This window comes from Trifolium pratense, linkage group LG2 (genome assembly GCF_020283565.1).
Source record: "Trifolium pratense cultivar HEN17-A07 linkage group LG2, ARS_RC_1.1, whole genome shotgun sequence".
NCBI classification, from domain to species: Eukaryota; Viridiplantae; Streptophyta; class Magnoliopsida; order Fabales; family Fabaceae; genus Trifolium; species Trifolium pratense.
Window position 1 is genome coordinate 64,104,453 of NC_060060.1, and position 24,687 is coordinate 64,129,139.

Genomic DNA, 24,687 nt, shown 5'->3' on the forward strand with positions numbered 1-24,687 from the left:
TTAGCGGGATTCTACTCTTTTATCAAGTACTACTCCGTCCCAAAATATAAGCAAAAAGTGGTCAACAAAAGTGGATGTATTTGGTTAAAAATTTAGTCCAAATACATTCATTTTGGTTGACCACTTTTTGCTTATATTTTGGGACGGAGGGAGTACACTTTTATTTCTTTCGCTTCAATTTTTTTAAGGAAACAACTTATTTATTTTAATCACGAATATACCCTTCCTCCTTGTTGCATATAAATAAGGATCATGTTAACATGTGCACCAATGACACATGTTAAGATTCTAAATATAGAAAATTGCATTTAATGTTAGAAAAAAATTTAATGTTTAAAAAGTTAAATACACAAATTTCAATATATTATTTCTACTTTTACTTCCTTAATATGTGCCTTTGATGCACATGTTAACATTTTCCTGTAAATAAATAATTTAGAATTGTTGAATATGTTGTTGTGTTGTTGGAGTTTGTTTGAAGTCCCACATTGCTTAGGTTCCCGGGCGGTTAAGTGTATAAATATGTGAGGGCAACCTTCCCCTTTGAGCTAGCTTTTGGGGATGAGATCCAAGCATATTTAACATGGTATCAGAGCCGGGTTAAGGACTGCAATGTGGACATTTGACCCAGGACCACGATAGGCGTGAGGGTGGGTGTTGAATATGTTGTTGTGTTGTTGGAGTTTGTTTGAAGTCTCACATTGCTTAGGTTCCCGGGCGGTTAAGTGTATAAATATGTGAGGGCAACCTTCCCCTTTGAGCTAGTTTTTGGGGATGAGATCCAAGCATATTTAACAAGAATAATCAAGCACGGGCATTCTGCATTCTTGTCCGCTGGCTGGATCACTTGTGTTTCTAACCCATCTATTCGAAAAAAAGCCACAAAATCCACCGCACGTGCAAAGCAATAGAAACCGAATCATCAAATAATGATATGAATGGTATACTATGCTCCATACACTTTTTTTCCCATACTAGTACACTTTATTTATTCATACTTTTTACACCTTTTAAGAAAAAATTATATATTACTTTTTTAATCAAAGATATTTTATTTCATCTAAAATAGCAATATTGCGAGGAGATCAAAAAATAATATGGCTAAATTGAAAGCCTAGCTATAAATTAAAAGCGACTTTATATATTAGTTTGTCTCAAAATAAAAGCTAAATTATAACGAGGACAAAACTTACATACATTTTCATACATGCATTTCTTACTTTTCCTCTCACTAAGAGGTAGTTTTTTTTATTAAAAAATAATTTTCTTTAATTTTTTCAAAATGAAAAAACACAAATAACCACCTCTTTGTGAGTGGAAAAGTAAGAAATGCATGTATGGAAATGCATGTAAGTTTTGTTCTTATAACTAACATTAAAGGAAGGAAGAAACATGCAATTGGACAATACAATTCTTAGTTCATTTCTCATAGTTAATTCAGTAAGCGCAACATTGACGATAGTTTGGTTGCCACCTTAAAAAATGACTTATAATAACCACAATCAATGGTTGGCTGAATAGATAATTGAAGTGCAGTAACCTCACATTCGAACATTGAGTTAATCGAAGAGAACCACACAATATAAGTTTCGACAATATGACATGAGCTATTACAAAAGCAACTGCCTACCAAAACGGCCTTCAATATTGAAGAGAGCGTGTATCATTAACATTACATTTAAGCGAAGTATGGATTCTTTTCGTCAAGATATAGGTTGACGAGGTGTATATTGTATTAGGGTCTCAGTGTGCTTGAGAGAATGTTCGATTGCACCATCAATAATCGCGAATAGAGTCGAACGTAGGATTACATGTGACAAAAACAATCACAACTCACAAGATTTTGCTCCCAAGTACATATGTTAACAAAAATGTATTATGATCCATAATAAGATATATATAATAATTGAAATAATGAAATAAAAATATCTATATATTAAAACATAATAATTTTATAGTTATTATTATTAAAATAATTACAACATTAGAATGTATTGAATATTCATTAATTATCTGTATATTTTTTGGTCTATATTTTTATCTTTCATTATTAAATAATTGAAATTTATAAATTGTTTTATTATTTACGTTTGAATCCAACTGTTAAAAGGCTAACTATCAATGTCTTTAGGACAATAATATAAAAAATTATTAGAAAAATTTATAGAATTTTACATAACCATTTTTGTTTATAGAAGTATAATAATCAACATATTTTCATTGTCAAAATTTTAAATAAATACTACTAGTAGTATTTTTTCTGTCTTGATTCCTTATGTTTCTCAAGACACCTTTTCAAAAAAATAAAAAAGTATAGTACAAAACTTATTAAAAAATATTTATTAATAAATATACATAAAAGTACTACTCTCTCCGGTCCTTATTATAAGAGAAGTTTTTCTTTTTAGATCCATTGTAAAATTAATATATCTGGACAATATTATAATCTAGATACATTAGTTTTACAATAAATCTAAAAAGTTAAACTTCTCCTATAATGACCAGAAAAGTATATGAACAGAGTGTTAACGTTTCTCTTAATGATAACCCAACTAACTAATGATTCGTTTAACGGTTTATCACATGATTACCAGCTCAGCCGATCACATGGCCAGATCTTTAAAATGTTAATCTTGCTTTAGAAAATTAAAAATTAAGACAAGTTGTGGATTATAACTATTCCTTGTTGGTACTACGTGGTTGCACATGCACGTGTGGAGAATCACACAATCCAAGTAATATTATGCCATGGTTAAGAAAGTGGGAGGAAGCTAAGGAATGAATAAGAGGAAGAGGAATTAGGATGAATAAAAAGTGATTAATATAATATGATTATGATGATTAAATGAAAGTGAGGTTTGACCATTGACTAGATCAAGCTCAAAACACAAAGTAACTTTGACCCTAAATGCACGTGGGATAGACATTCTACACGTGTGCTTCGCTGTCTCTGCAGTACCACTTGGAAATGGAAAATGGTGTGCCACGTAGGATCCATGTGGGAAAGAGAACATTTCTGCAAACCTTGCATGCAAACAATCTAGTTTCAACTTTCATGCTTCTATTTTTATTTTATTAAAATCAAAGCTTTTTGTCTTGGGCAGATCACTAATGATACATGCATTTTGGTACTCTCTCCTTTCATTATTAAAAGTAGTAAAAATTTATTTTTTTAATTTGTTATATAATTTTTATATTTAGTTTATATTTAAATCAGATATATCATTTATTTAATTTTAAAATTAAATTTTTGTTTATAATAGTGACTAAAGGAATTAGTACATAAAATGTGAGATGTGGTATAGTCTCATACTCTCATAAGAAAAATGTAGGGATGGTACCTCTAATCAGGAATTCGCGCTAACCTCTCACTAATCAAAAGAAATTTTTTGACAGAATGCACTCGTTTTTTTCTAAATCAGTTTTTTGGGGCGAGTACTGTTTGTACTTTTCCTACTAATGTGGGTTTAGTACCTCTTGTACTAATTCCATTTTTCTTTAATATATTAATATACTAATTACTGTTAAAAAAAAATTGTCTGGAGTACACCTTATTTTTAGTTCTATCCCAATTTGATTTTTTTTATTTATTTTTTAACATCTTTGTTGCACCGGATTTGCGTTAGATTTATACTCACGTAAACTTCATCATAAGAACAAAATTTTAATTGCTATTTTAGTTTGAAAATAACATTTATTTTAAAACAAATTCATCTTGTTAAAATGACCCACATTTTAAAATGAATGGAGTGTAACTTTAAAATTAAAGAATTTTAAAGACCACCTTTAGAACATTACTACTGTTAAATAAACAAATATTGGGTTGAAATATAATGAATTCAACTTTAAGAAATTTAAAAGTTGTTGTTTGAAATATAAAATTGTACTTGTTTTAATTTTCTCAACTAATACTCATATGACATTTGTTAACATAATTGCAAGGACAACCACATAAGAATCAACCTATTTCCCCCCACCCATTATATCCACCCCATAATTGTGCTAATGATTTTAGGGGAACAGAGAGATCCTTTTTAACAAGAGGGGGACAGAGACATGAGAGTAGGGTAGTGGTTGGTGTAATGATCCATTAATTGTTGAAGTGTGATTAACTTTGACAACGAATATAACATTAATAATTAAGTCATTCTTTGTGCAAACCTTAATTGGTTATTGGTGAAATATATATGCTGACTAGATTGCCATATTTTTTTAACGAAATTTATGTGACAAATTATGCTATAATCCGTTAAATATTTTTTTTTTTTGTTATAAATAATCCGTTAAATATTACTCCAATCAATACTAAATATAAGAAATAATCGAGTCAAAAATATTTAATATATTTAATCTAAAATTTAAAATTAATAACAACAATTTTCATTATTGACTTAACTGTTTTTTATAGGATAAATAAAGGATAAGAATGCGTAATTGATGATGTTGATGGAGAGCTCCGGCGCCATTAAATGTTGCGCGATTGAGTGTTATTATAAGTGTGACACTCCGAAGGTAACCATGTTGAAGTTCTGAATATGGATAATTTTTAAAGCAGACTAATTAGTAATTACTATCTTTTCTATCTAACCTCCGTATTATTGAGAATGATTCATTTGTAGTGAATTCAGATTGTCTTTGACCGGGTCCAAAACAAGACCAAGTTTTGTATAACGACTGATTAGATGAAATAAAATTCATTAATCCAAGAAAGGGGGGAAAGTGAAACATTTAATTTGGTTGGCGACAACTTGGTGTTTATGGCGTTTGAGAAATAACATTGTATTTAGAGGTGATTTTGCTGATTTTTCTGGTTTATTTGATCAAATTAAATTTGTCTCTTGGCTTTGGTTTAGTGGTAGAGCAGGGCGTAAATCAGGTTATTTGTATCAAAATTGGTGTATGAATCCTCTTTGTTGTTTACAAAGCATTTGAGGTCTTCAATATCTTTCTTTGTATTGTAAGGATTGAGTACTCCTTGTACTCCTTATTAATACATTGTTTGCTTATAAAAAAAAATTAATCTTTATATTTTAATCAACATAATCTTTTAAATACCACTTATACATCATTCTTGTTGTAGTATAAACCTACATATAAATATATAATACTCCGTCTGCTTATCAAATTACTAGCTTAATTAAAGAGACAAACTTGTATAACAATGCTAAGGGAGAGTACTCAATAATTCATGGGTGTGAGGGAAACAACACACATATACTGATATATTCCATCTGGTCTTATATATAAAAAAAAATTATTTTTTAGATTTATTATAAAGTTGATGCATCTGGACAACATTATAGTTTGAATGCATCAATTTTACAATTAATCTAAAAATTAAAATTTTTTTTATATATAGAATCGGAGGAAATAGTAAAGGACAAATAGTAGAATAAAAAAAAGACGAGATTCTTACTTAGAAACAAAGACATGAGAATGACTAAGAGAGGTGTGAAGTCTAATCAATTTAGGGGGGGTGTGTGCATGCGCGTGAGTAAATGTGGGGTGTGGTCCTACACGTGAGAGAAATAAAGAACTGAAGTGGTAGCACAAATTGTCCACAACCAATCATTGAAGTCTATACAATTATGAACCATCCTTTGCTAAGGGCAATAAAGGCAATGAATGAACATCAGGGTCCATAGTTCACGTGTGAATCACATGAGATGTACGGACCCAAGGAAGAAATACTATAATTTGGGTCCATATTTTGTTTGTCGTTTAACCATGTTCCCATTATTGGGTGTCTCATGACACGACGTGCTATTTTTTCAGTTTTAAAAAGCCGAGTAAATTTATTACTCCATCCGTCTCTTAATATAAGTCCGCTTTCTAATTTTTCACGTTATTAAAAAAAGTTAATAGTGTAATAAATATGTATTTTTTAGATATTATAATTACTATATATTGTTATTTATAAAAAGATGTATTTGTAGTTAACTTTACGTATTTCAATGCAAAATATGATTATGTTTGAAAAAGTAATAATAAATATGTCTAGGAAATTGAAAATGAGCTTATATTTAGAGACAATTTTTATTTTAAAAGGTGCTTATAATTAGGGACGGAGGGAGTATTTTTTCATAAAAAAAAACCTTATTTGTTTCAATTTGTGTATAATTTTCTCTTGAGAATATATGTACAAATTTTATTGGAAAAAGGCTAACTAGTTAAAAAAATATTATAATAAATTTACATTAACATTTGTGAAGTCAAAATTTATATTATATAAAAATAAAAATCATTAAAAGCTAAAAAGAATTAATTTACGAACAATTATTTTTTTTACAAAAAATTCAAAGCATCGTGCTAATTAATAATATAAAACGAAAAATTACATGCTTTATGTTCTGAACTGGGCCAAGGGCTGGCCCAATCCCTTCTGCCCGACATTTGGGGCACAACCCAACAAGGGGAGACTTCCCCGACACGTCAGCCAATGACGTGTCCTGCTCGACTTAACGGATTAGCACCACGTTAACCACGTGCTCATACATATGCGCATGTTGATCCACTCCTACGTAGCTTAACAGCTAAGCAGCACGTTTAGCACGTGCTCCTTTATCCAACCACAGCTGTCACGGAGCTTATCCCTTACCCGCGAATAGCGGAACGGCTCCAACCAAGATAGAGGCAAATAACGGCCTTCCCCTACGATACAGGGACTATCTTGGCAGTTGAGTCTATTGGGCCGGTTATCCCGGCCCAATAGACCAACCTTTGGCCTAGCGCTGGGGGCACTATATAAGCTCTCCTAGACAGGAGAGCCAGGTATTATGAATCATTCTATACCTTACTTTCTCTCTCTTCTTTTGTATCTCTTGTTCTCTTGCTGACTTAGGCATCGGAGCACCTGCAGGTACAAACCCCCCCTTTGGTGTGAAAGCTTGCTCAACGGACCGGCCTCAACCTTTCTGATCATCAGGTTAGATCAGTGGCGCCGTCTGTGGGAACTGAGTTCTTCCCCTTCTTTTGTCTTCAATCAAGACTCTAAAGATCAAAACCGATTCCGTTTCAACAAACAACTTCATTATGGCTAGTTCATCACAGCAACTCAACACCAATACCGGCGACGAGAACGTGCTCAACGTTCCACCCTCTCCGCCGCCGCAACATAACGTCGTTCTATCACCGGTGCGTGACGATACCACCGTAGCACGCGGTCCAGAAACCGACCCCCGCGACGGACGGGAAACCTCACTCTCGTCCGATGAAGAAGACGTCGAGGTCCTAACTGATCGTCGAATAGGCAAACGTTCGCAGTTCAAGCAAGAAACTCCGGCAAACAACGCTGGACAGCCCGCTACCTTGGCCAATTCCGAGATCACGGCCTTGATCGCTGCTCTGAAACAAACAACGGAGGCCATGCAGGCTCAAGGTCGTCGACTAGACGAACAAAGTGAAAGAATCGCCGCGCTGGAAAGGAGCCGGCGTCGCAGAAAGACCAACTCTCCCCCGCGGAGACACCAGGCTACTCCTTCCCCTCCCCGTCCGGCGGCCGTCAAACATCGACGCCCCGACCTAGAGAGGGTCGAAGTTACTCCTCGGAAGAGGGATCGTACTCCTCCACATCGCGAGGGTAGACTCTCCCCGGGCAAGAAAGGGAAACACGAAGCTTCGCGCCGCCATTCACCTCAAGGGTTGGCGCTGATGTCCAAGCAGGGCGCGTCGGGCAGCTACCGCTCTCGCAAATCTCGCAGTCCAACGCCCATGCCCGGCGATTATTCTCCTAGGTCTTCCGAGGACCATTCTCCCAACGGGAGTGATGAGGGCGATCCCCGATGCCCCCTTTCCAGAGACATCTTGAGGAAGCATATTCCAAAGGGCTTGGAGAGACCTCCTACGCTCCCCGCGTACGATGGTTTGACCGACCCCGACGATCACATTGCTAATGTCAATGCTAACCTGGATTTCAGGAATATTAGCGGTGCCATCAGGTGCAGACTTTTCCCGACCACGCTGAGGAAGGGAGCGATGGCATGGTACCAAAGCCTGCCCCCTCAATCTATCCACTCGTGGAAGGACCTTACAGACCAGTTCTGTAGACACTTCATTGCTTCCCGCAAGCACCCAAAAACTGTACACGCCTTGGAGGCCATATACCAAGCCGAGGGAGAAACCCTCCGCAATTTCGTCGAGAGGTTCAATAAAGAGGCCGTGCAGGTCGAGACGACCGACGATATGAAGAAGTATTTGTTGCAGAGGGGCCTTTGCCCGGGCAGCGATTTTGCCAAAGCTGTTGGCATAGAAAAACCACCCACCTGGGACGACCTCCTCTTAAAAGCTCAAAAGTACATTGAGTATGAGGAAGTCCAGGCAGCATATGTCGCCCACCTTGCCCGACCTGGAAGCAGCCACCCTGCCCGCGAATCCTCCCATAGGAGCGATGATAGGGGCGGCGACTGGGGACACGATAGAGGCGGCGATCGGGGTGGCGAGAGGGGCAGAGACAGAAGGAGGAGCGAAAGACGAGAGCCTCGTGGCCCTCCAAGCACATTCGCCACCTACACTCCCCTCATCAAATCACGGGGAGAGATATTCGCTGAAGTTCACATCTCTGAGTTCGACAGAGCAAATGTGAAGCAACCAAAGCCAACCCCCCTGAAGCTCGGCCAAGACAAAAATAGGTATTGCAGATACCACAAGAGTTATGGTCACAGGACCGACGACTGCATCCAGCTGAAGGATGCTATTGAAATCATGATCAGGAACGGACAACTAAGACAGTTCGTGAAAAGAAACAACGATCCTCGACCGGAGGCCGCGGAGACTCGCGCGGTCGAGGAGGTACTTCCACAACCAGCCGGGCAGAACAACGCCAAGCAGATAGCTACGAGCGTATCCCGGCCAGAAGATTTTGCTATCCCCAGCGGTTTTGGGGACACCTATACTGGTCCTACGCTTAGCACGTGAGACTATTTCACAGACTCATTCGTCATATCCGGTGGTCGTATGGACAAGCACACCGTCAGATCAATAAAAAGGAAATTCGAGGAGCTCATCAACACGTCCTCGAATATGAAAGCAACACTGGACAAGGCGAAGGGGCGGTCAATGCCTTTAGCCTTCTATCGCGAGGAGCTGCCCGGTGGGTCAGCCAATTTCCAAATTCCCCTCCTCGTCCGGGCAGACATGGCCAACATGGACGTCGTCGGGTCCTCATCGATCCGGGGAGCTCCTGCGACATTATGTACGCCAGTTTGTTCAGGACCTTACAGCTGGACGAGACACACCTCACCTCGTACTTGGGCTCAGATCTCACGGGATTCAACGGGGCAACCACTAAGCCTTGGGGCTATGTCGACCTCATAGTCACTTTTGGCTCCGAGGAAACTGCCAAGTCAATCAGGGTCAAATTCTTGGTCGTGGACTGCCCCTGCCTCTACTAGTGCATCATCGGCAAGACGGCCATAGCAGACCTGATCGCTGTCCCCTCCACTGCCCACCTGAAGATGAAGTATTACACTCATAAGGGGCAGGTTGCTACTTTACACGGGGACATTGAAGCCGCGAGGAGGTGCTTTGACGCAGCATCCAAAGGCAACAATTTCATTGGCAAAGCTCCTGAACCGAAGAAGCCAAAGCCTTCCTCGGAAACACCACCAAAGCCCTCCCCAGAAGCACCACCAAGTCTGCCCGGACCAAGTGTGAGCTCAGTTGATCTTGACAGCCGCACCTCTAAGAAAGAACACAATGAGGAGAAAAAGCTGAGGAAGGAGGAGAAGGAGGACGACGAGGCGAGCAAAGAGCATTACCGCCCCATTCCAGATGGAGACTTCGAGATAGTCCAGTTCGGCGGGGACCCAGCTAAATGAGTCAAGATTGGCACAGGGCTCCCCGACTTGGTAAGGAAGCAGCTGAAAGCCTGCCTTAGAGAAAATGCTGACTTATTCGCATGGCACGCTGCCGACATGCCCGGGCTGGATCCAAACATCGCTTGTCATCAACTTACTGTCGACCCACTTGCTAGTGCCGTAGTGCAACGTAGGCGTAGGCATCCTCCTGAAAAAGCTGTAAAAGACCTCCTAGAGGCAAATTTTATTTCTGAAGCCAGATACACTACCTGGTTGTCTAACGTTGTACTTGTGAAAAAATCTAATGGAAAATGGAGAATGTGTGTTGACTATACCGATCTCAATAGGGCTTGCCCTAAAGATTCTTATCCTTTACCTTGCATTGATAAATTAGTCGATAATTCTTCTGGCTTTAAATTATTGTCTTTTATGGATGCATATTCAGGATACAATCAAATCCCAATGGCTGTGGCCGACAGGGAAAAAACAGCTTTCATGACCGAGTCGGGCAACTATTACTACAACGTAATGCCCTTCGGTCTAAAAAACGCTGGTGCTACATACCAGCGGATGATGAACAGAGTATTCCGGGGAGAAATAGGCGACATGCTCGAAGTCTACATGGACGATATGATCGAAAAATCCCATGAGGAAACCGACCATACCGCCCACCTACGTAAGGTCTTCGAGCAGGCCAGAAGACACTACATGCGATTCAACCCAGAAAAGTGCACCTTCGGGGTACGGACAGGAAAGTTCCTCGGATTCTACCTAACAGAACGAGGAATCGAAGCCAACCCCGACAAATGTCGTGCCTTTACGGAGCTCCCAACTCCGAGCAACAAGAAATCCATACAAACCCTGAACGGAATGCTGACCTCATTATCCCGCTTTGTAGCAAAATCTGCTCAACACGCATTGCCCCTCTTCAAATTACTAAGGAAAGAAGCTGTGTTCGAATGGACGGACGAGTGCGAGCAGGCCCTCCAACATCTAAAGAAGGCCCTGTCCGAACCCCCAGTACTCTCACGCCCGGATGTCGAGGAAGTGTTATACATTTACCTCTCCGTCGCGTCTGAGGCCGTCAGCGCAGCTCTTGTCCGTGAAACAACGGAAGGACAAAAACCGGTGTAGTTTACGAGCAAGGCTCTCCAAGGGCCCGAACTCAGATATACACAAATCGAGAAGGTGGCCCTCGCCTTGATCAACGCAGCAAGAAGACTACGTCACTGCTTCCTAGCACACACAATCGTAGTCCGAACCGACCAGCCCGTCAAGTCGTTGCTTGGTCAGCCAGATATGGCGGGCAGGATGCTCAAATGGTCCCTCGAGCTTTCCGAATTCGACATTCGTTATGAAAGCAGGAAAGCGCTAAAATCACAAGTCCTAGCAGACTTTGTGGCCGAAATGACGAGTCCATCCTCCACGACAAGCGAGGCAGACAAATGGACAATATTCGTCGACGGAGCATCGAGCGCCACGGGAGCAGGAGCAGGAATTATCCTGGAAAACGAGAGCGGGATCATCATCGAAGTATCCCTAGCTTTATCCTTCCCGACCTCAAACAACCAAGCAGCATACGAGGCCTTCCTAGCAGGACTACGGTTAGCCGAGGACATGGAGGCAAAAGAAATTAAAATCTACACAGATTCACAACTTGTTGCCTCACAAGTATTAGGAGAATATCAAGCCAAAAATGATAACCTCTCCGAGTATTTAGCATTAGTGAAGGAAAAAATCACTAAGTTCGAATCCGTGGAAGTGCAACACGTTCCACGCGAGCATAACAAACGGGCAGACATCCTGTCCAAACTGGCGAGCACAAAAAAGAAAGGCAGAAACAAATCTGTCATTCAAGAAATACTCCCTCGACCAAGCATCGAGAAGACGACCAACGTCCTCGACATAAATGTCATTGGCGACAAAAATTGCTGGATGACCCCCGTTTATAACTTCCTCGCGAATGGAACCCTCCCCGACGATCAGAAAGAAGCTGCAATAATAAGACGTCGAGCATGCGCGTATGTTATCCTCGACGGAAAGTTATACAGACGAGAGTTCTCAATCCCACTCCTAAAATGCGTCGACGAGGAAACAGTCGACTACATCTTGCGCGAGGTACACGAGGGGATCAACGCCCATCACCTGGGAGGAAGATCGCTGGCCAGGAAAACCCTCTGAGCAGGATATTACTGGCCCACCATGCAGCAAGACGCTAAGGACCATGTGAAAAAATGCGACAAATATCAACGACACGGGGACATGCACCTAGCTCCACCCCACGAACTCAAATCTTTGTCGTCACCATGGCCCTTCGCTTGGTGGGGCATGGACATACTTGGCCCCTTCACAAAGGGACTCCACCAAAACAAATTCTTAATAGTCGCCGTGGACTATTTCACCAAATGGGTAGAGGCTGAACCCCTCTCCGACATAACGTCGTTCAGGATACTCCGTTTCTTCAAACGCGACGTACTCTGCCGGTTTGAGATACCACAAGCCGTCGTCACGGACAACGGGACACAATTCACGGACAAAGGATTCCAAGACTTCCTCGCTGCCCTGGGGACCAAGCAACATTTCACTTCCGTGGAACATCCCCAAACTAACGGGCAAGCCGAGGCCGCCAACAGAATAATCCTGCGCGGCCTACGACGAAGATTGGACCAAAATAAGAAGAAATGGGTCGAGGAGCTCGAAAGCGTCCTTTGGGCCTATCGCACAACACCACACTCCACAACCGGGGAGACTCCATTTCGAATGGTATATGGAACAGAAGCAGTCATCCCCGTGGATGTGGGCGAGCCATCTCGCCGAACCGAGCAACCGCTCGAAGAGGAAATGAATGACGAAGCTCTCTGTGAAGAGCTTGATCTCGTCGAAGAGATCCGTACGGGGGCATCCCTTCGGGAAGCCACCCTTAAACAAAAAATAGCTGCCCGACATGACATCAAGGTCATCAAAAGAGAATTTGAAGTGGGCAGCCTCGTCTCAAGACGAAATGCTAAGGACTCCCAGGATGGTAAACTGGCGGCCAACTGGGAAGGACCATATCGCGTCATTGACAAAACAGAAAATGGCGCATATTATCTCGAGGATCTTCGAGGAAAGAAACTTCCTCGACCTTGGAACGCCCAAAAATTAAAACAATATTATAGCTAAGTTATTGCCAAAATAAAAAAACACTTCTAAAAGGCTGCTCAGATCCTCTAGCAACGAGCCCGACACCTCGACAACGGAAAGCACGCGGGCACACGTGCTCGATCCAATAATTGAAAAAGAGATACTCTGGCTCAGGAAGGGCAGAGCGTCTCCCCGACGAGGATGACCTTTGAGACAAGCTCCTCGTCTTCGTGCCAAGGCTTAACGCCCAGCTCGCGATGGGAAGTTCAAGCCGCGGGGGCGGGCACAACAACGTGTCGGCGTCCGTATTAGCCTCAGAAACAACTCTAGGCGCTTAGACAGTTCCCTAAACTGTCTAAGTTAAATCCGAGGACGACCTCCTCGACGAAACGCGCTCGAAGCAAAAACTTGCAAATATAAAAACGGTTTTGTTGGGCAGGCATACAACAATGTCGAGCAGGTATACAAATGACAAAACCAAAAAATTTGTTAAGTTAAAAACGAGCAAGCATAAAGACATGCATAACACATTTCGAACAGGCATAACTTAGCAAAAACAAAAAGCAATAATTTAAACATACACACAAGGAGAATGAAATAAACGAGCAGGATCAAATAAACGGGCACTATCATAAAAATATCGGGCATAAAAACCAACTTGTTCGGATATTACAAAAAACGGGCACGCAGGCCCCCAAAAAAATTGTTATGAAATAAAAGACAAATAAACTACAAGTTCATGGCGCGCAGGCCCAAATAAGTCGTCGAGGAGGGCTAATGGCTTTCGTCGTGGCCTTCCTTATCCCCATCAGGATTTTTCCCCTCCTCGACAGCCTCCTCCTCAGCATCCTCCTCCCCGTCATCATCATCATTCTCCTCTTCCTCATCCTCCTCCTCTGCCAAAGCCATCTGTTTGTACTTCTCCGGAATTACGATCTGGCCTTTCTCAACCCTTTTGAGCTTGTGAATCCCCTCGGTGATCAGACCACGCTTGGAGTTCACAAGTTTCAGTTGGGCCACAACATTCTTCCAACCAAAAACCATGCTCGCCATCATTTGACCCCCAAACCTCCTGATCTCCTTCACGAGGTCTCCTCGAGTGGCAAATTTGAGGGTGTCCTCGGTTTCATCCTCAAGGGGAGCACACTTGGCTTGCAACATAGCCATTTCTTCCAACAGCTTACTCCTCTCCTCGGCACTGCTGACTTTCAGGTCCTCGAGCACCTTATTCGTCTTATCCAGCTGCTCAGCAGTAAGCCGAGCCTCCTCCATATTCTTAAAATAATTTTCCTGCTTGGACCTAAGGTCGAGCAGGTCATTTTCCAGCAAAGTGATCTCAGCCTCCAGCTTCCTGTTTTTGGCGGCCAACTTCTCTGCCTCATGAGTCGGGCCACCCTCATTCAAAACAAGTGCCGTCTCCGCCAACCTAATAACCGCCGCGACATCCCGGTTCAGTTGTTGTTGACGAGCAGCTGCAGAAGTGCCCAGCAGATAATTCCTCTCAAAAACAGGCACTTGGGGAGGATTATTGTCGAAGAAGCTCCCATTGGTTAGACAGGTGGGAAGAACAAACTCGCCATCCCCTTCGGACAGGTCAACAATAGTAGCCAGGGCCTCGTCCCTCTACCTCTTAGTTCGGCTACCCGGGGCCGCCTTAGAGCTCACAACCGGGGAGGACTGGCTCGGACTCCCGGACGCAGTTTCCTCCAGATTCATTGTGCTGCTCGACCCAACCTTGGCCCTCTTGGTTTTCTTCTTCGGCTTATCACCCTTGTGCTCGGCAGCCAGCTTAAAGAGCTCTGATGCAAGGTCGGCCATGTTATCTGCAACAAAACATTAAATGGTCAGTACCACGAGGAGGAGCAAAATAACAAAACATTATCAAAAATAAAGACCGGGCTTCCACTCTTACACTCTTACACGCAAGCAAAGCCTTGGTATTCACAAACCGGGCTTCCACTCTAGGCTTGCCATATTTATCAAGGGCCACCTTACCCGTAGCAGTAGTGAACGTGCAGGGCTTAAACCCCTTCACAAAGGTTTTCATTTTCAAAAACCCTGCCCGTTCCTCCGGGGTCAGATCCACCGCAGCACTTAAATACTCCTCCGTGCCCACCTGAAAATGCTCTGACGTCCACGCCAGCGGGAAACGAAGGGACCATTCAGTCACCGGTTCCCCTTGAGCGTCCAACTGAGGAGACCCATCCTCGAGGATCACCGCCTTATCCATGTAAAGAGAATTCAGGGCAAATTCCGTCACCGGCTTTATGACGTAGTATCTTTCCTTGAATCCCCGGGCAGATTCAACAAACATTTTAAAAATTTTGCTCGACGCATGCTTCAGAGAAACCCAGCCCTGTTGGTCCCCGACCCTCTGTCTCTGAATCTTAAAAATGTGAAAGAAAAGAGAAACGGTGGCCTCCACCTCCAGGTACCTACAGAGGACCTGATATGCCCGGATGAACGTCATGGCATTTGGATGGAGCTGCGAAGGGGCCACCTTTAGCCGACCAAAAACTTCAGCCTCGAAATCGTTGAACGGCAACTTATACCCCAGCTCTCTGAAAGCCAACTCATACATAGTAAACTCGCCCTCGGTATACGAAGAGCATATCCGCTCCCCTTCAGCGGGCACATGAACCTCCCAATTGACCGGCCCAGCGCCGTTGTTCTCGACTATTGTATAAAGCCGCGGATCGTTGGCAGTAACCACCGACGCGATGCCCCGCGGCTCGGGCGCAACCCAAGCTAATTCTGGATCTGTTATAGTGTCGACCAGCCTGTGTTTCGACGACGCCTGGCCCTCTGGAACTCCCTCTGTGTCCGACATTACGAAAACCTGAAAAGCAGCGAAAAGACAGTGAATTCGACAGTTATCAAATTCACCCTTTCACCGCAATTCAAGTGAAAGGGTGTAAGATAGGACGAGGACGCTGTCCCCGACGAAAAGCCCTTATCAAAATGGCAGAAACACGCTAATACAAAGGAGGCTAGCTAACGAAGTTGAAAACGGAGAGAAGGTCCCCGACACAAACTAGCAACATTGCTCGACACTCAGAAGCAAACTTAGTTTCGCATAAAACCTCAAGTTAAAAACGGGGAGAAGCTCCCCGACAAAGAGTTTTCTACAAACTCATCTATCAAATTTCCCAACAAAACTACGGGGAGAAGGTCCCCGACTCAAAACTCCTTTCAAGGATAAACGGGGAGAAGGTCCCCGACATTCATACAATTCGCAAAGACACGCAAGATTCGCGAAGGCGAAAACGGGAAGAAGCTCCCCAACATAGGGTCTAACTAACCTAGTTTTCTGCTACAATAAACGGGGAGAGGAAACAACATTCTCCTCCCCGACACAAAACACATAGATTTCCAGAAATCTATGAATGTTCTTCAGAGAACCCAGGAGATTCACAATCTTCATCATATGTTCGTCGCCATTTCCCAGAAATTCATCAAAATTCATCAAAGTTCATCAAGTTCTTTGTTTTTCCAGAAAAAGGGAAAAATAAGGGTAAAACCCAAAATAACGAAATACTACAACACATAGAAATGACGTTTGATAGTGAAAATACCACCACCAAACACCAATTTCTCACTAAAAACAGTGACATAAACTACTAACAAATGAGGCTCAAACTAAAAACTCAAAGCCCCAACACGAGACAAAACATAATCTATTATGGTCCAAGCACATTCAAAGGAAACACATGAACAGAGTCCAAAGAGGAAAATACACCCTCAAATCAACACAATAACGAGAAGGAACATTACCTTTGATAAAGAGAAAGTGAAGATCGAAGCTTTGGAACTGTTGGCAGAAAAAACCTTGAATCAACAAGATGAGGCTTTGATAGCAGCAGCAGCAACAGGAGAACGAAGAGAGTGCAACGAGTGAAAGTTTGCAAATGATCCCTTCTTCTCCCATTTATAGGCCTAAGGAGTTCACACGCCATGCATCGCGAATCAACGCACATGATCGCATCATAACCCTCGATCAAATCCAATGATCCAGATTAAAATCATCAAAGGGCTGAGATTTGATCTCGCAAAAACGAAAAGACGCGATGGATCCAACGGCCAGGAAACCCCCTCGTAAAACGAGGCAACTGCTGCATATTCCCAATGTCATCATTACTCTTTCCACTAGCACACACACGCGTCAAGATCAGACGAAACGTCTGTCTTTTCATTTCCCATCGAACAGACCACACATCTCTCGAGGGACTCATCATCATCACCAACGCAATTATCTCCCCGACTTAACGGACAAGCGAGGATTACGGGCAAGCGAAACAAACGCCATAAATAAACGTGCCCGCAAAAACAGGCAGCATCAACTTGATGCAATATACGCAATACTTCCTCGACAATCAGTCGAGGAATTAAAAAGCCAATGACTTTCAAAGGCAAAATCTCTTCCCCGTAAGTTCCTCCACGAACATCGTGGCACGCGCTACGAGCTAAGGAAAACTTCCTCCTTGAAAAGTTCTCCTCGTCATGCCACAGAGGAATTTACGAGCAACATATATACTCTCCTAGCGTAAACGAGCAACAATCATAATCAATGAATTATGAACTCCTCCTAGGATTGACGGGGAAAACAACTCCTCGACATACAGGCATGGACCTTAAGTCATTACTCCTATGACTAGGAGCAACGACTTGGGGGGCTCCTGTTCTGGACTGGGCCAAGGGCTGGCCCAATCCCTTCTGCCCGACATTTGGGGCACAACCCAACAAGGGGAGACTTCCCCGACACGTCAGCCAATGACGTGTCCTGCTCGACTTAACGGATTAGCACCACGTTAACCACGTGCTCATACATCCGCGCATGTTGATCCACTCCTACGTAGCTTAACAGCTAAGCAGCACGTTTAGCACGTGCTCCTTTATCCAACCACAGCCGTCACAGAGCTTATCCCTTACCCGCGAATAGCGGAACGGCTCCAACCAAGATAGCGGCAAATAACGGCCTTCCCCTACGATACAGGGATTATCTTGGCAGTTGAGTCTATTGGGCCGGTTATCCCGGCCCAATAGACCAACCTTTGGCTCAGCGCTGGGGGCACTATATAAGCTCTCCTAGACAGGAGAGCCAGGTATTCTGAATCATTCTATACCTTACTTTCTCTCTCTTCTTTTGTATCTCTTGTTCTCTTGCTGACTTAGGCATCGGAGCACCTGCAGGTACAAACCCCCCCTTTGATGTGAAAGCTTGCTCAACGGACCGGCCTCAACCTTTCTGATCATCAGGTTAGATCACTTTATATTAAAATGTTCTGAATAGCTATATATATTTCATTAATTTGAATAAATATTATTTATTTTTAGTCAAAAATATAGTTATAACAATCGTTTAGAAAAAATGTTGTAATAACAAATTGAAGTTGAAAACATTTTCTAAACGAAATGTTACACTATATATATAAAGAAAAGAATATAAACGCAAGCAAGTGGTTTATTCGTCATTGACAAAAGGTCTTTTCTTCCTTTAGGAGTTTATTTTTGTAAAGTACTTTTTTTTTTATGCAAAAGTAAAGTCCTTCTTTTCCTTTACAAGGAAAGCGATGCCATTATGATAATGATATTTTGCTGCCACAAACAATGAACAATTGTTTATGCTATTGATGATAGATCGGTGGATGAGCTAATGATTCACTAGACCTTCTAATAATAAAAAAAAAAAAAAACTACCGTCAAATCAGTGTTAATAATAATAGAGTAAAAATCATTGTAGATGTCAATTTTTAAAGAACGTAACAATGTTAGAAATTTCATATTAAGTATATTAAAAATGGTCATTAATATTTAACTCATGAAATTTTTTCACCTATGAGTTGGATTCTTCTCATATATTCAAGTCGTACCATGTTACTATTTTCATTATTTTTATAGTTTAATCAAATCAATTTCCTCTATATAATTGAATTTGAATTTAGTCCATGTGTCATTGAGTTTGAAAGTACTAGTGTAACATTGAATTTTGATAAAAAAATTATGAAGGAAACATAAAGCAGAAAATGCTCTTGATCTTTATCCATCTTATACTTTCCTCCACTCCTCTTTGCCCATGATGATCTCTATCATGATCACTGTCCTCTAGACGTGGCAATGTTTCAAATGTAATCTACATATTGTCCCCGGGGTATGTATGGCTTCACCGTGGATTCATACAACTCTAACCACACCAGCTAGCAACCATTAAAAAATTCAGACCCATCAATTCATCATACAATGTCATAAGTCACTAGTAAAATCATCATTCATATGGATCAAACCAAATTAATGGGTAGGGAATGTATAGAAGGTGGGAATAGTATAAATTAGTATTAAAAGGGGAAAAGTTAAATAGTGTTAACAACAACGAAAAATAGTGCTATGAGGTATATTAATTAGTAAACTAAATACTACTAATATGCCATCTTTACTTGATTCAGTTGTTATTTATGCTGAATTTGGTAAGAAAGAACCACAGTTTGATTCACTGCAATGCGATAATGAGAGAAATAAAAGCATTTGATGCCAAACCCAACCCACGAACCAGATTAATTAGATGGTTCAATGGATCGGATACTAGTGATGAAAAAAAAATCTAACTTAAAAAGATTATATAGTGCATACTGCACAATCATAAATAACATTATAATAAATCTTAGAATTGGGAGTTTTTTAACTCAATCATACAAAACCGGCTTGTGAGGTAAAAATTGCTTCTTATTTAGAAACTCTCGTTCATGCTATCTCATCTTCGATATGAGACTTTTCAACACACCCCTCATGCCCAATACTATTGGGCTTGTGCATTGATATAAATGATTGGTGACCCAACGGATCTTGAAGAGACTCTAATACCTTCTTAAAATTGAGAGTTGAATCTAACTCAACACTACAAAATCGACTTATATTTAGTCTATTTTTTAGTCAAAATACATTAATCATTCCATGAATCTAAAAAATTAATTTTTTCTTATATTAAAGACTGAAGAAAGTATCCGATATGAAATTTCTCAACAATAATACGAATTTTGCAAAATGTATCCATAATTTTGAAAATCCTTTCATAAAAACTCATAAACATGTGTGTGAGAGTATAATAGTAATTTGTTGATTGTGGAGAGTGGATGGTACGCACTAGAAGAAAGGGAGTGGAGGATGATGAATTAAAGGGGGAATAGTAGTACTAAAAACAGTAAAGAATGAATAAGATATCGGGAGTTCAAATGATTGTGATGAGGAAGATGTCGGTGCGTGAAGGGACAAGATGACACACAACAAATTTGTCCGGGAATGAGGGGCCCACGTGTGAGGTTATAGCACGTGTCTTGCATAAGGCAAGCATGTTGGTCCACGTGAGTTTGGGGTCAGTTAATGCTCCACGCTACCCTTCATTTCCCTATCCCCCTTTCATCCCACGTGAACTCCACGCATTCTTGTCTCCTTTCCCTCTCTCCAATCTTCATTCAATCAATTTCCTTTGGCTTTTTGCTAACCCTTTAACCATTATCAACTTGCTCCATTGCTTACTTTCAAAATTTTAGGGACAAGCCTAGTTAAAAACACCATTTTTAGATTTTCAGCATGAAACTTGAGATTTTTTTGGGTTACAATTGTTTGGTTGGAGTCTTTTCTTTTTAATCTATGGTCGGAGTCTTATAGTCTGTTTGGTACGATCGAAAAAAATTGGAATGAAAGAAAATTATGCAAATCAATTAATGAATTTGGACTAAAGTCATTCATTGGTTTGCATAATTTTCTTTTCTCACACTTTCTTTCCATCATACTAAACGAATCATTAACCTTGAATAAATAAAACTTTTTAAAAAGATATTGTACCTTTAAGGACCCGTTTGAAATAACTTATTTTTGAGCTTATTCAATATAAATTGTGTTTTATGTTGTTTTATAAGTTCACACTAGTGAAAATTATATTTTTACAAGCTATTTTATCATAAATCACCTTGACAAAGTTATAATAATACATAAAAGTTGCATAAGCTATTTACATAAGCTCAAAAAATAAGCTAATCCAAACAGAGCCTAAATTGGGTGAGGATTCTCTCGAGTGAAATTTTAACGGGAGGACCTCAAATGTACATCTACACGATTTATATTTTTTTAATAGTAAAAATTAAATACTAGTACAATAAAGAAAAAAATGAGTGGATAAGATGTCACATGAGGGAAATTTCATGGGAGACAATCCCCTCCCGCTTAAGTTATAAGACTCTCCTATTTATTGAACTAATTTTTTTTAGGTTAGATTTGACTAATATATTTAATTCCATCTACGCAAAATATAATTAAATTTAACTTTTTAATTTTATTGCATAATTAATAATTAATATATTTAAACTATACTATAAATCAATTTTTTTTAATTAAAGATCAAATATATTAATTAGGCAACAATTAATGTATTTGCTATGACATGTGTTAACCTTCTCCTTTAATATGATAGATATAGTACTTATTAGGTTGATAGTCATGATTGAATCGGCAGCATTGTTGCAATGATCGAACCTATCCTTTTGAATGTGAGTGTCCATTACGTAACTTCCATTAACCACTATTGTACAATTATTAGTAGTTGCAATAAATTTAAGGAAAATGCTAAACAGTGCCCTCGGGGCACTGGTTAATGAAGCAAAAATAGTAATTTAGTATTGGAGTTTGTGCAGTCAACTTCTCAAAAGTTTAAATAGTGTTATTTTCTATTCAAAACTTTCTTTTTTTAGTTTTCTTAACCAGTGCCCCGGGAGCACCGGTTAGCATAACCCTAAATTTAAATCATGGTCTATTAGTATTTATCATAAGAGTTCATCTAACATGTGTAATATTGCACATGTTAAAGCAATTAAAAGTAGTTGTTTCGATTTAATATAAAGTTTACAACTTCAAAAGATTACCCACTTTGGGACCGTCATGGTTTTGTCATTTATCAAAAAGGCGTCTCGGCGGATTGAAAGGTGTGAGTATTGTATATAAATTACCTAACCTCGATTACCAAGCTATATGAGACTATTTTCGATGTATCCATAACAGTAGCTCCAGTTGAGGCTAAGGGACTAAAAGGTGTCGACCCACGAGAACATGCGCAAGTTCGTTTTCCACCGACGACATCAATATTCTGATCTAACTTCAAGTTCACATATCCGAGAGATTGTCTGATTTGAGGTTAATCCGTCAGATTTTGTCCTTCATAGAAAAGGCCCATCAGTAATTTGAGTAGTGTTGTATATAAACTATCATTAGTCTCGATTACTAGACTCATTCGACCGAGTTTTCTAATTTAACTTATAAACACCCCTTAATTCAAGTTTGAACACAATACTAATAATTGTGTGAGTTTCTTCGTCGGCTAAGAAAAATTATGACCGAGTGTCACATGAATTAGGAATAATATTCGAACCAAACGAGGGACAAGAAAAATAATGAGGAGTAATCATGGCAAGTTACAGTGTTGAATGTTGATTTAGACAACAGTTGATAACTGTGTAGTCTAAAGAAAATGATGGCATGATGATGGTGTCCCCACTATTGGAATTTGACCTCAGCTGTTGATGTAGGAGCTGCTTCTCAATTAGGGTAAGTTTTCACGAGCAAACTGGCCCACCGGATTAAATGTTCCATAATTCTTGCGATTTGCCCTTAGACATCACCAAATGGACCAAACAGGAGAATTTAATTCAGGTTTGGTTGATTGACTAGTCAAAATTTTAGGTTACATCTTATTCCTCCCCCATTTTCGTTGTCAATTAATGCAAAGTTCAATGATTTTGTTGATTACAATCATCAACCCATCCCATGTTTAATGCAAGATTTCTTTTTTTTTTGGTTGAAATAATGAAAGAAATTTTATACAGCAGTACAACCTTAATGAAATTATCATCATTTTTACTGTATATTTGCTTCTTTTAACAAATGTCCTTAGATATTTTTTCTTTGTTTGTTTTTAGGTTTGATGTAAACTCATGATGAGTGAAGTTGCAAAAATGAAAAGATTACTATCGGGTCAATATCGATAGTCACCGTGGATATTCATGTTGATTCGTAATGAACATTACAATGTTAAGAATAAGTATCACAATTCCCGAGTCAGTCGGTCGTGGTAGACGACAATGAATGATGTTAAGTGATAATGATAGACGTGTCACACGCTAAGGTTGAATGAAATCTCATGACAAGTGAAAGTGCCAAAAAAAAAGAATTACCTTCAGATCAATATTGTTGTTAATTATTAACGAACGTTGTAATGTTAGGAATAAGTTTCACAACTCTCGTGTTGTGTCGGTGACATTAGACGACAATAAATTATGTTAAGTGATTATATTATAATAGATGGTGTCACACGCTACGCTAACATTGAATGATATCTAACTGAAATAAACATAATGGAAGGTGTTACTATTGTAACGACGATGACAGGTGATAAAGGATAACTACTGATTGCGTACATTTAAAAGAATATAAATTGTACACATAGATTGTAACTCAACGGACATAAATGTCAAAATTGTTAGGTCGGATGATATGACCAGGTTCGAACCCTGGTCTTTCTACTTTGTGTGTGAGGTACCCTGATCTTTGTGTATGAGTTTTAAATAGTTTGTCATTTCGTATATTTACTTAAAAAAATGTAAAATTATTACATTTTAATAGAAAATTAAGCACATAACTAAAATTTTAAAATGATCTGTTTTTGCACTAATTTAAAAGTTTTTAAAACTCAAGAATGAAGAGTTGTCAAAAAAAAAAAAAACTCAAGAATGAAGAAAAATAATAATATGTTTTTATACAAAATTTCAGGGCAAACTACCATTTTAACCCTTGAAATTACAACTTGTTGCCATATTGGGCTCTAAATGTATCAAAATTACAAATATACATTCGTAGTGACTCTTTTATTAGTAATTTCATGGACTACATTGATCAATACAAAAACATATTTGAAGACCAATTTGACTATCTAAAAACATACTGTATTTGAGAACCAAAATAACTAATAAACTAACGCTTTGACTAACATGCACAAGTGCACCATATGGTGTATGGTGCACAAGTTAGCGATTTTATTATAACGAATACGAATTTTATAAAATCTACCGTTGAATTGAAAATTTATATTACATAGATCATCCATAAAAAAAATTTAAAAATTTAAAAATCATTTGAAATGTTATTGAGACTTATAAATATTAACGGTATTTAATAAAAATTCATAAACCGTTAATTTTGACGGGTCTCAATAACATATCAAATGATTTTTAATTTTTTCAAAAAAAATTATGAATGATCTATATGATATAAACTTTTAATCAAAATTCGTATTCGTTATACTATTTTCGATGATTTGTACACGATACACAATATAAGAGACTTATGCACCATAGACTTTACATAAACTAAACATTTGTGCACCTAATTATAATTTGGGTCATGCTAACCGGTGCCCTCGAGGCACTGGTTAAGAAAACTAAAAAAGAAAATTTTAAAATTAAAAATAACACTGTTTATACTTTCGAGGTATTGACTGCACAAACTTCAATGTAATATTACTATATTTGGTTCCTTAAACAGACTGTTTAACATTTTCCTTATAATTTTGATACATTTAAAAATAAATATGACAACGAGATACACTTAGAAAAATGATGATTTGCCCAAATTTTTACTATAATAATGACTACTTATTCAAATATCTAACTATTCTGTGATTTTTTTTTCTTCATTGAAATAAATAAAGAATGAGAATGGTCAAAAGCAAAGA

At 39.5% G+C, this 24,687-nt stretch overlaps 1 protein-coding gene across 1 annotated transcript; it reads left to right on the forward strand.

Moving 5' to 3' along the window:
- Window positions 1-7,710: 7,710 nt before the first annotated feature.
- LOC123905217 lies at window positions 7,711-8,913 on the forward strand. Its single transcript, XM_045954843.1, has one exon. The coding sequence runs from the start codon at window positions 7,711-7,713 to the stop codon at window positions 8,911-8,913; it is 1,203 nt and encodes a 400-aa protein (XP_045810799.1).
- Window positions 8,914-24,687: the final 15,774 nt, after the last annotated feature.

Excerpts from the sequence above, each read along its gene's own strand:
- LOC123905217 (XM_045954843.1), top strand. The coding sequence starts at position 7,711 with ATGCCCGGCGATTATTCTCCTAGGTCTTCCGAGGACCATTCTCCCAAC.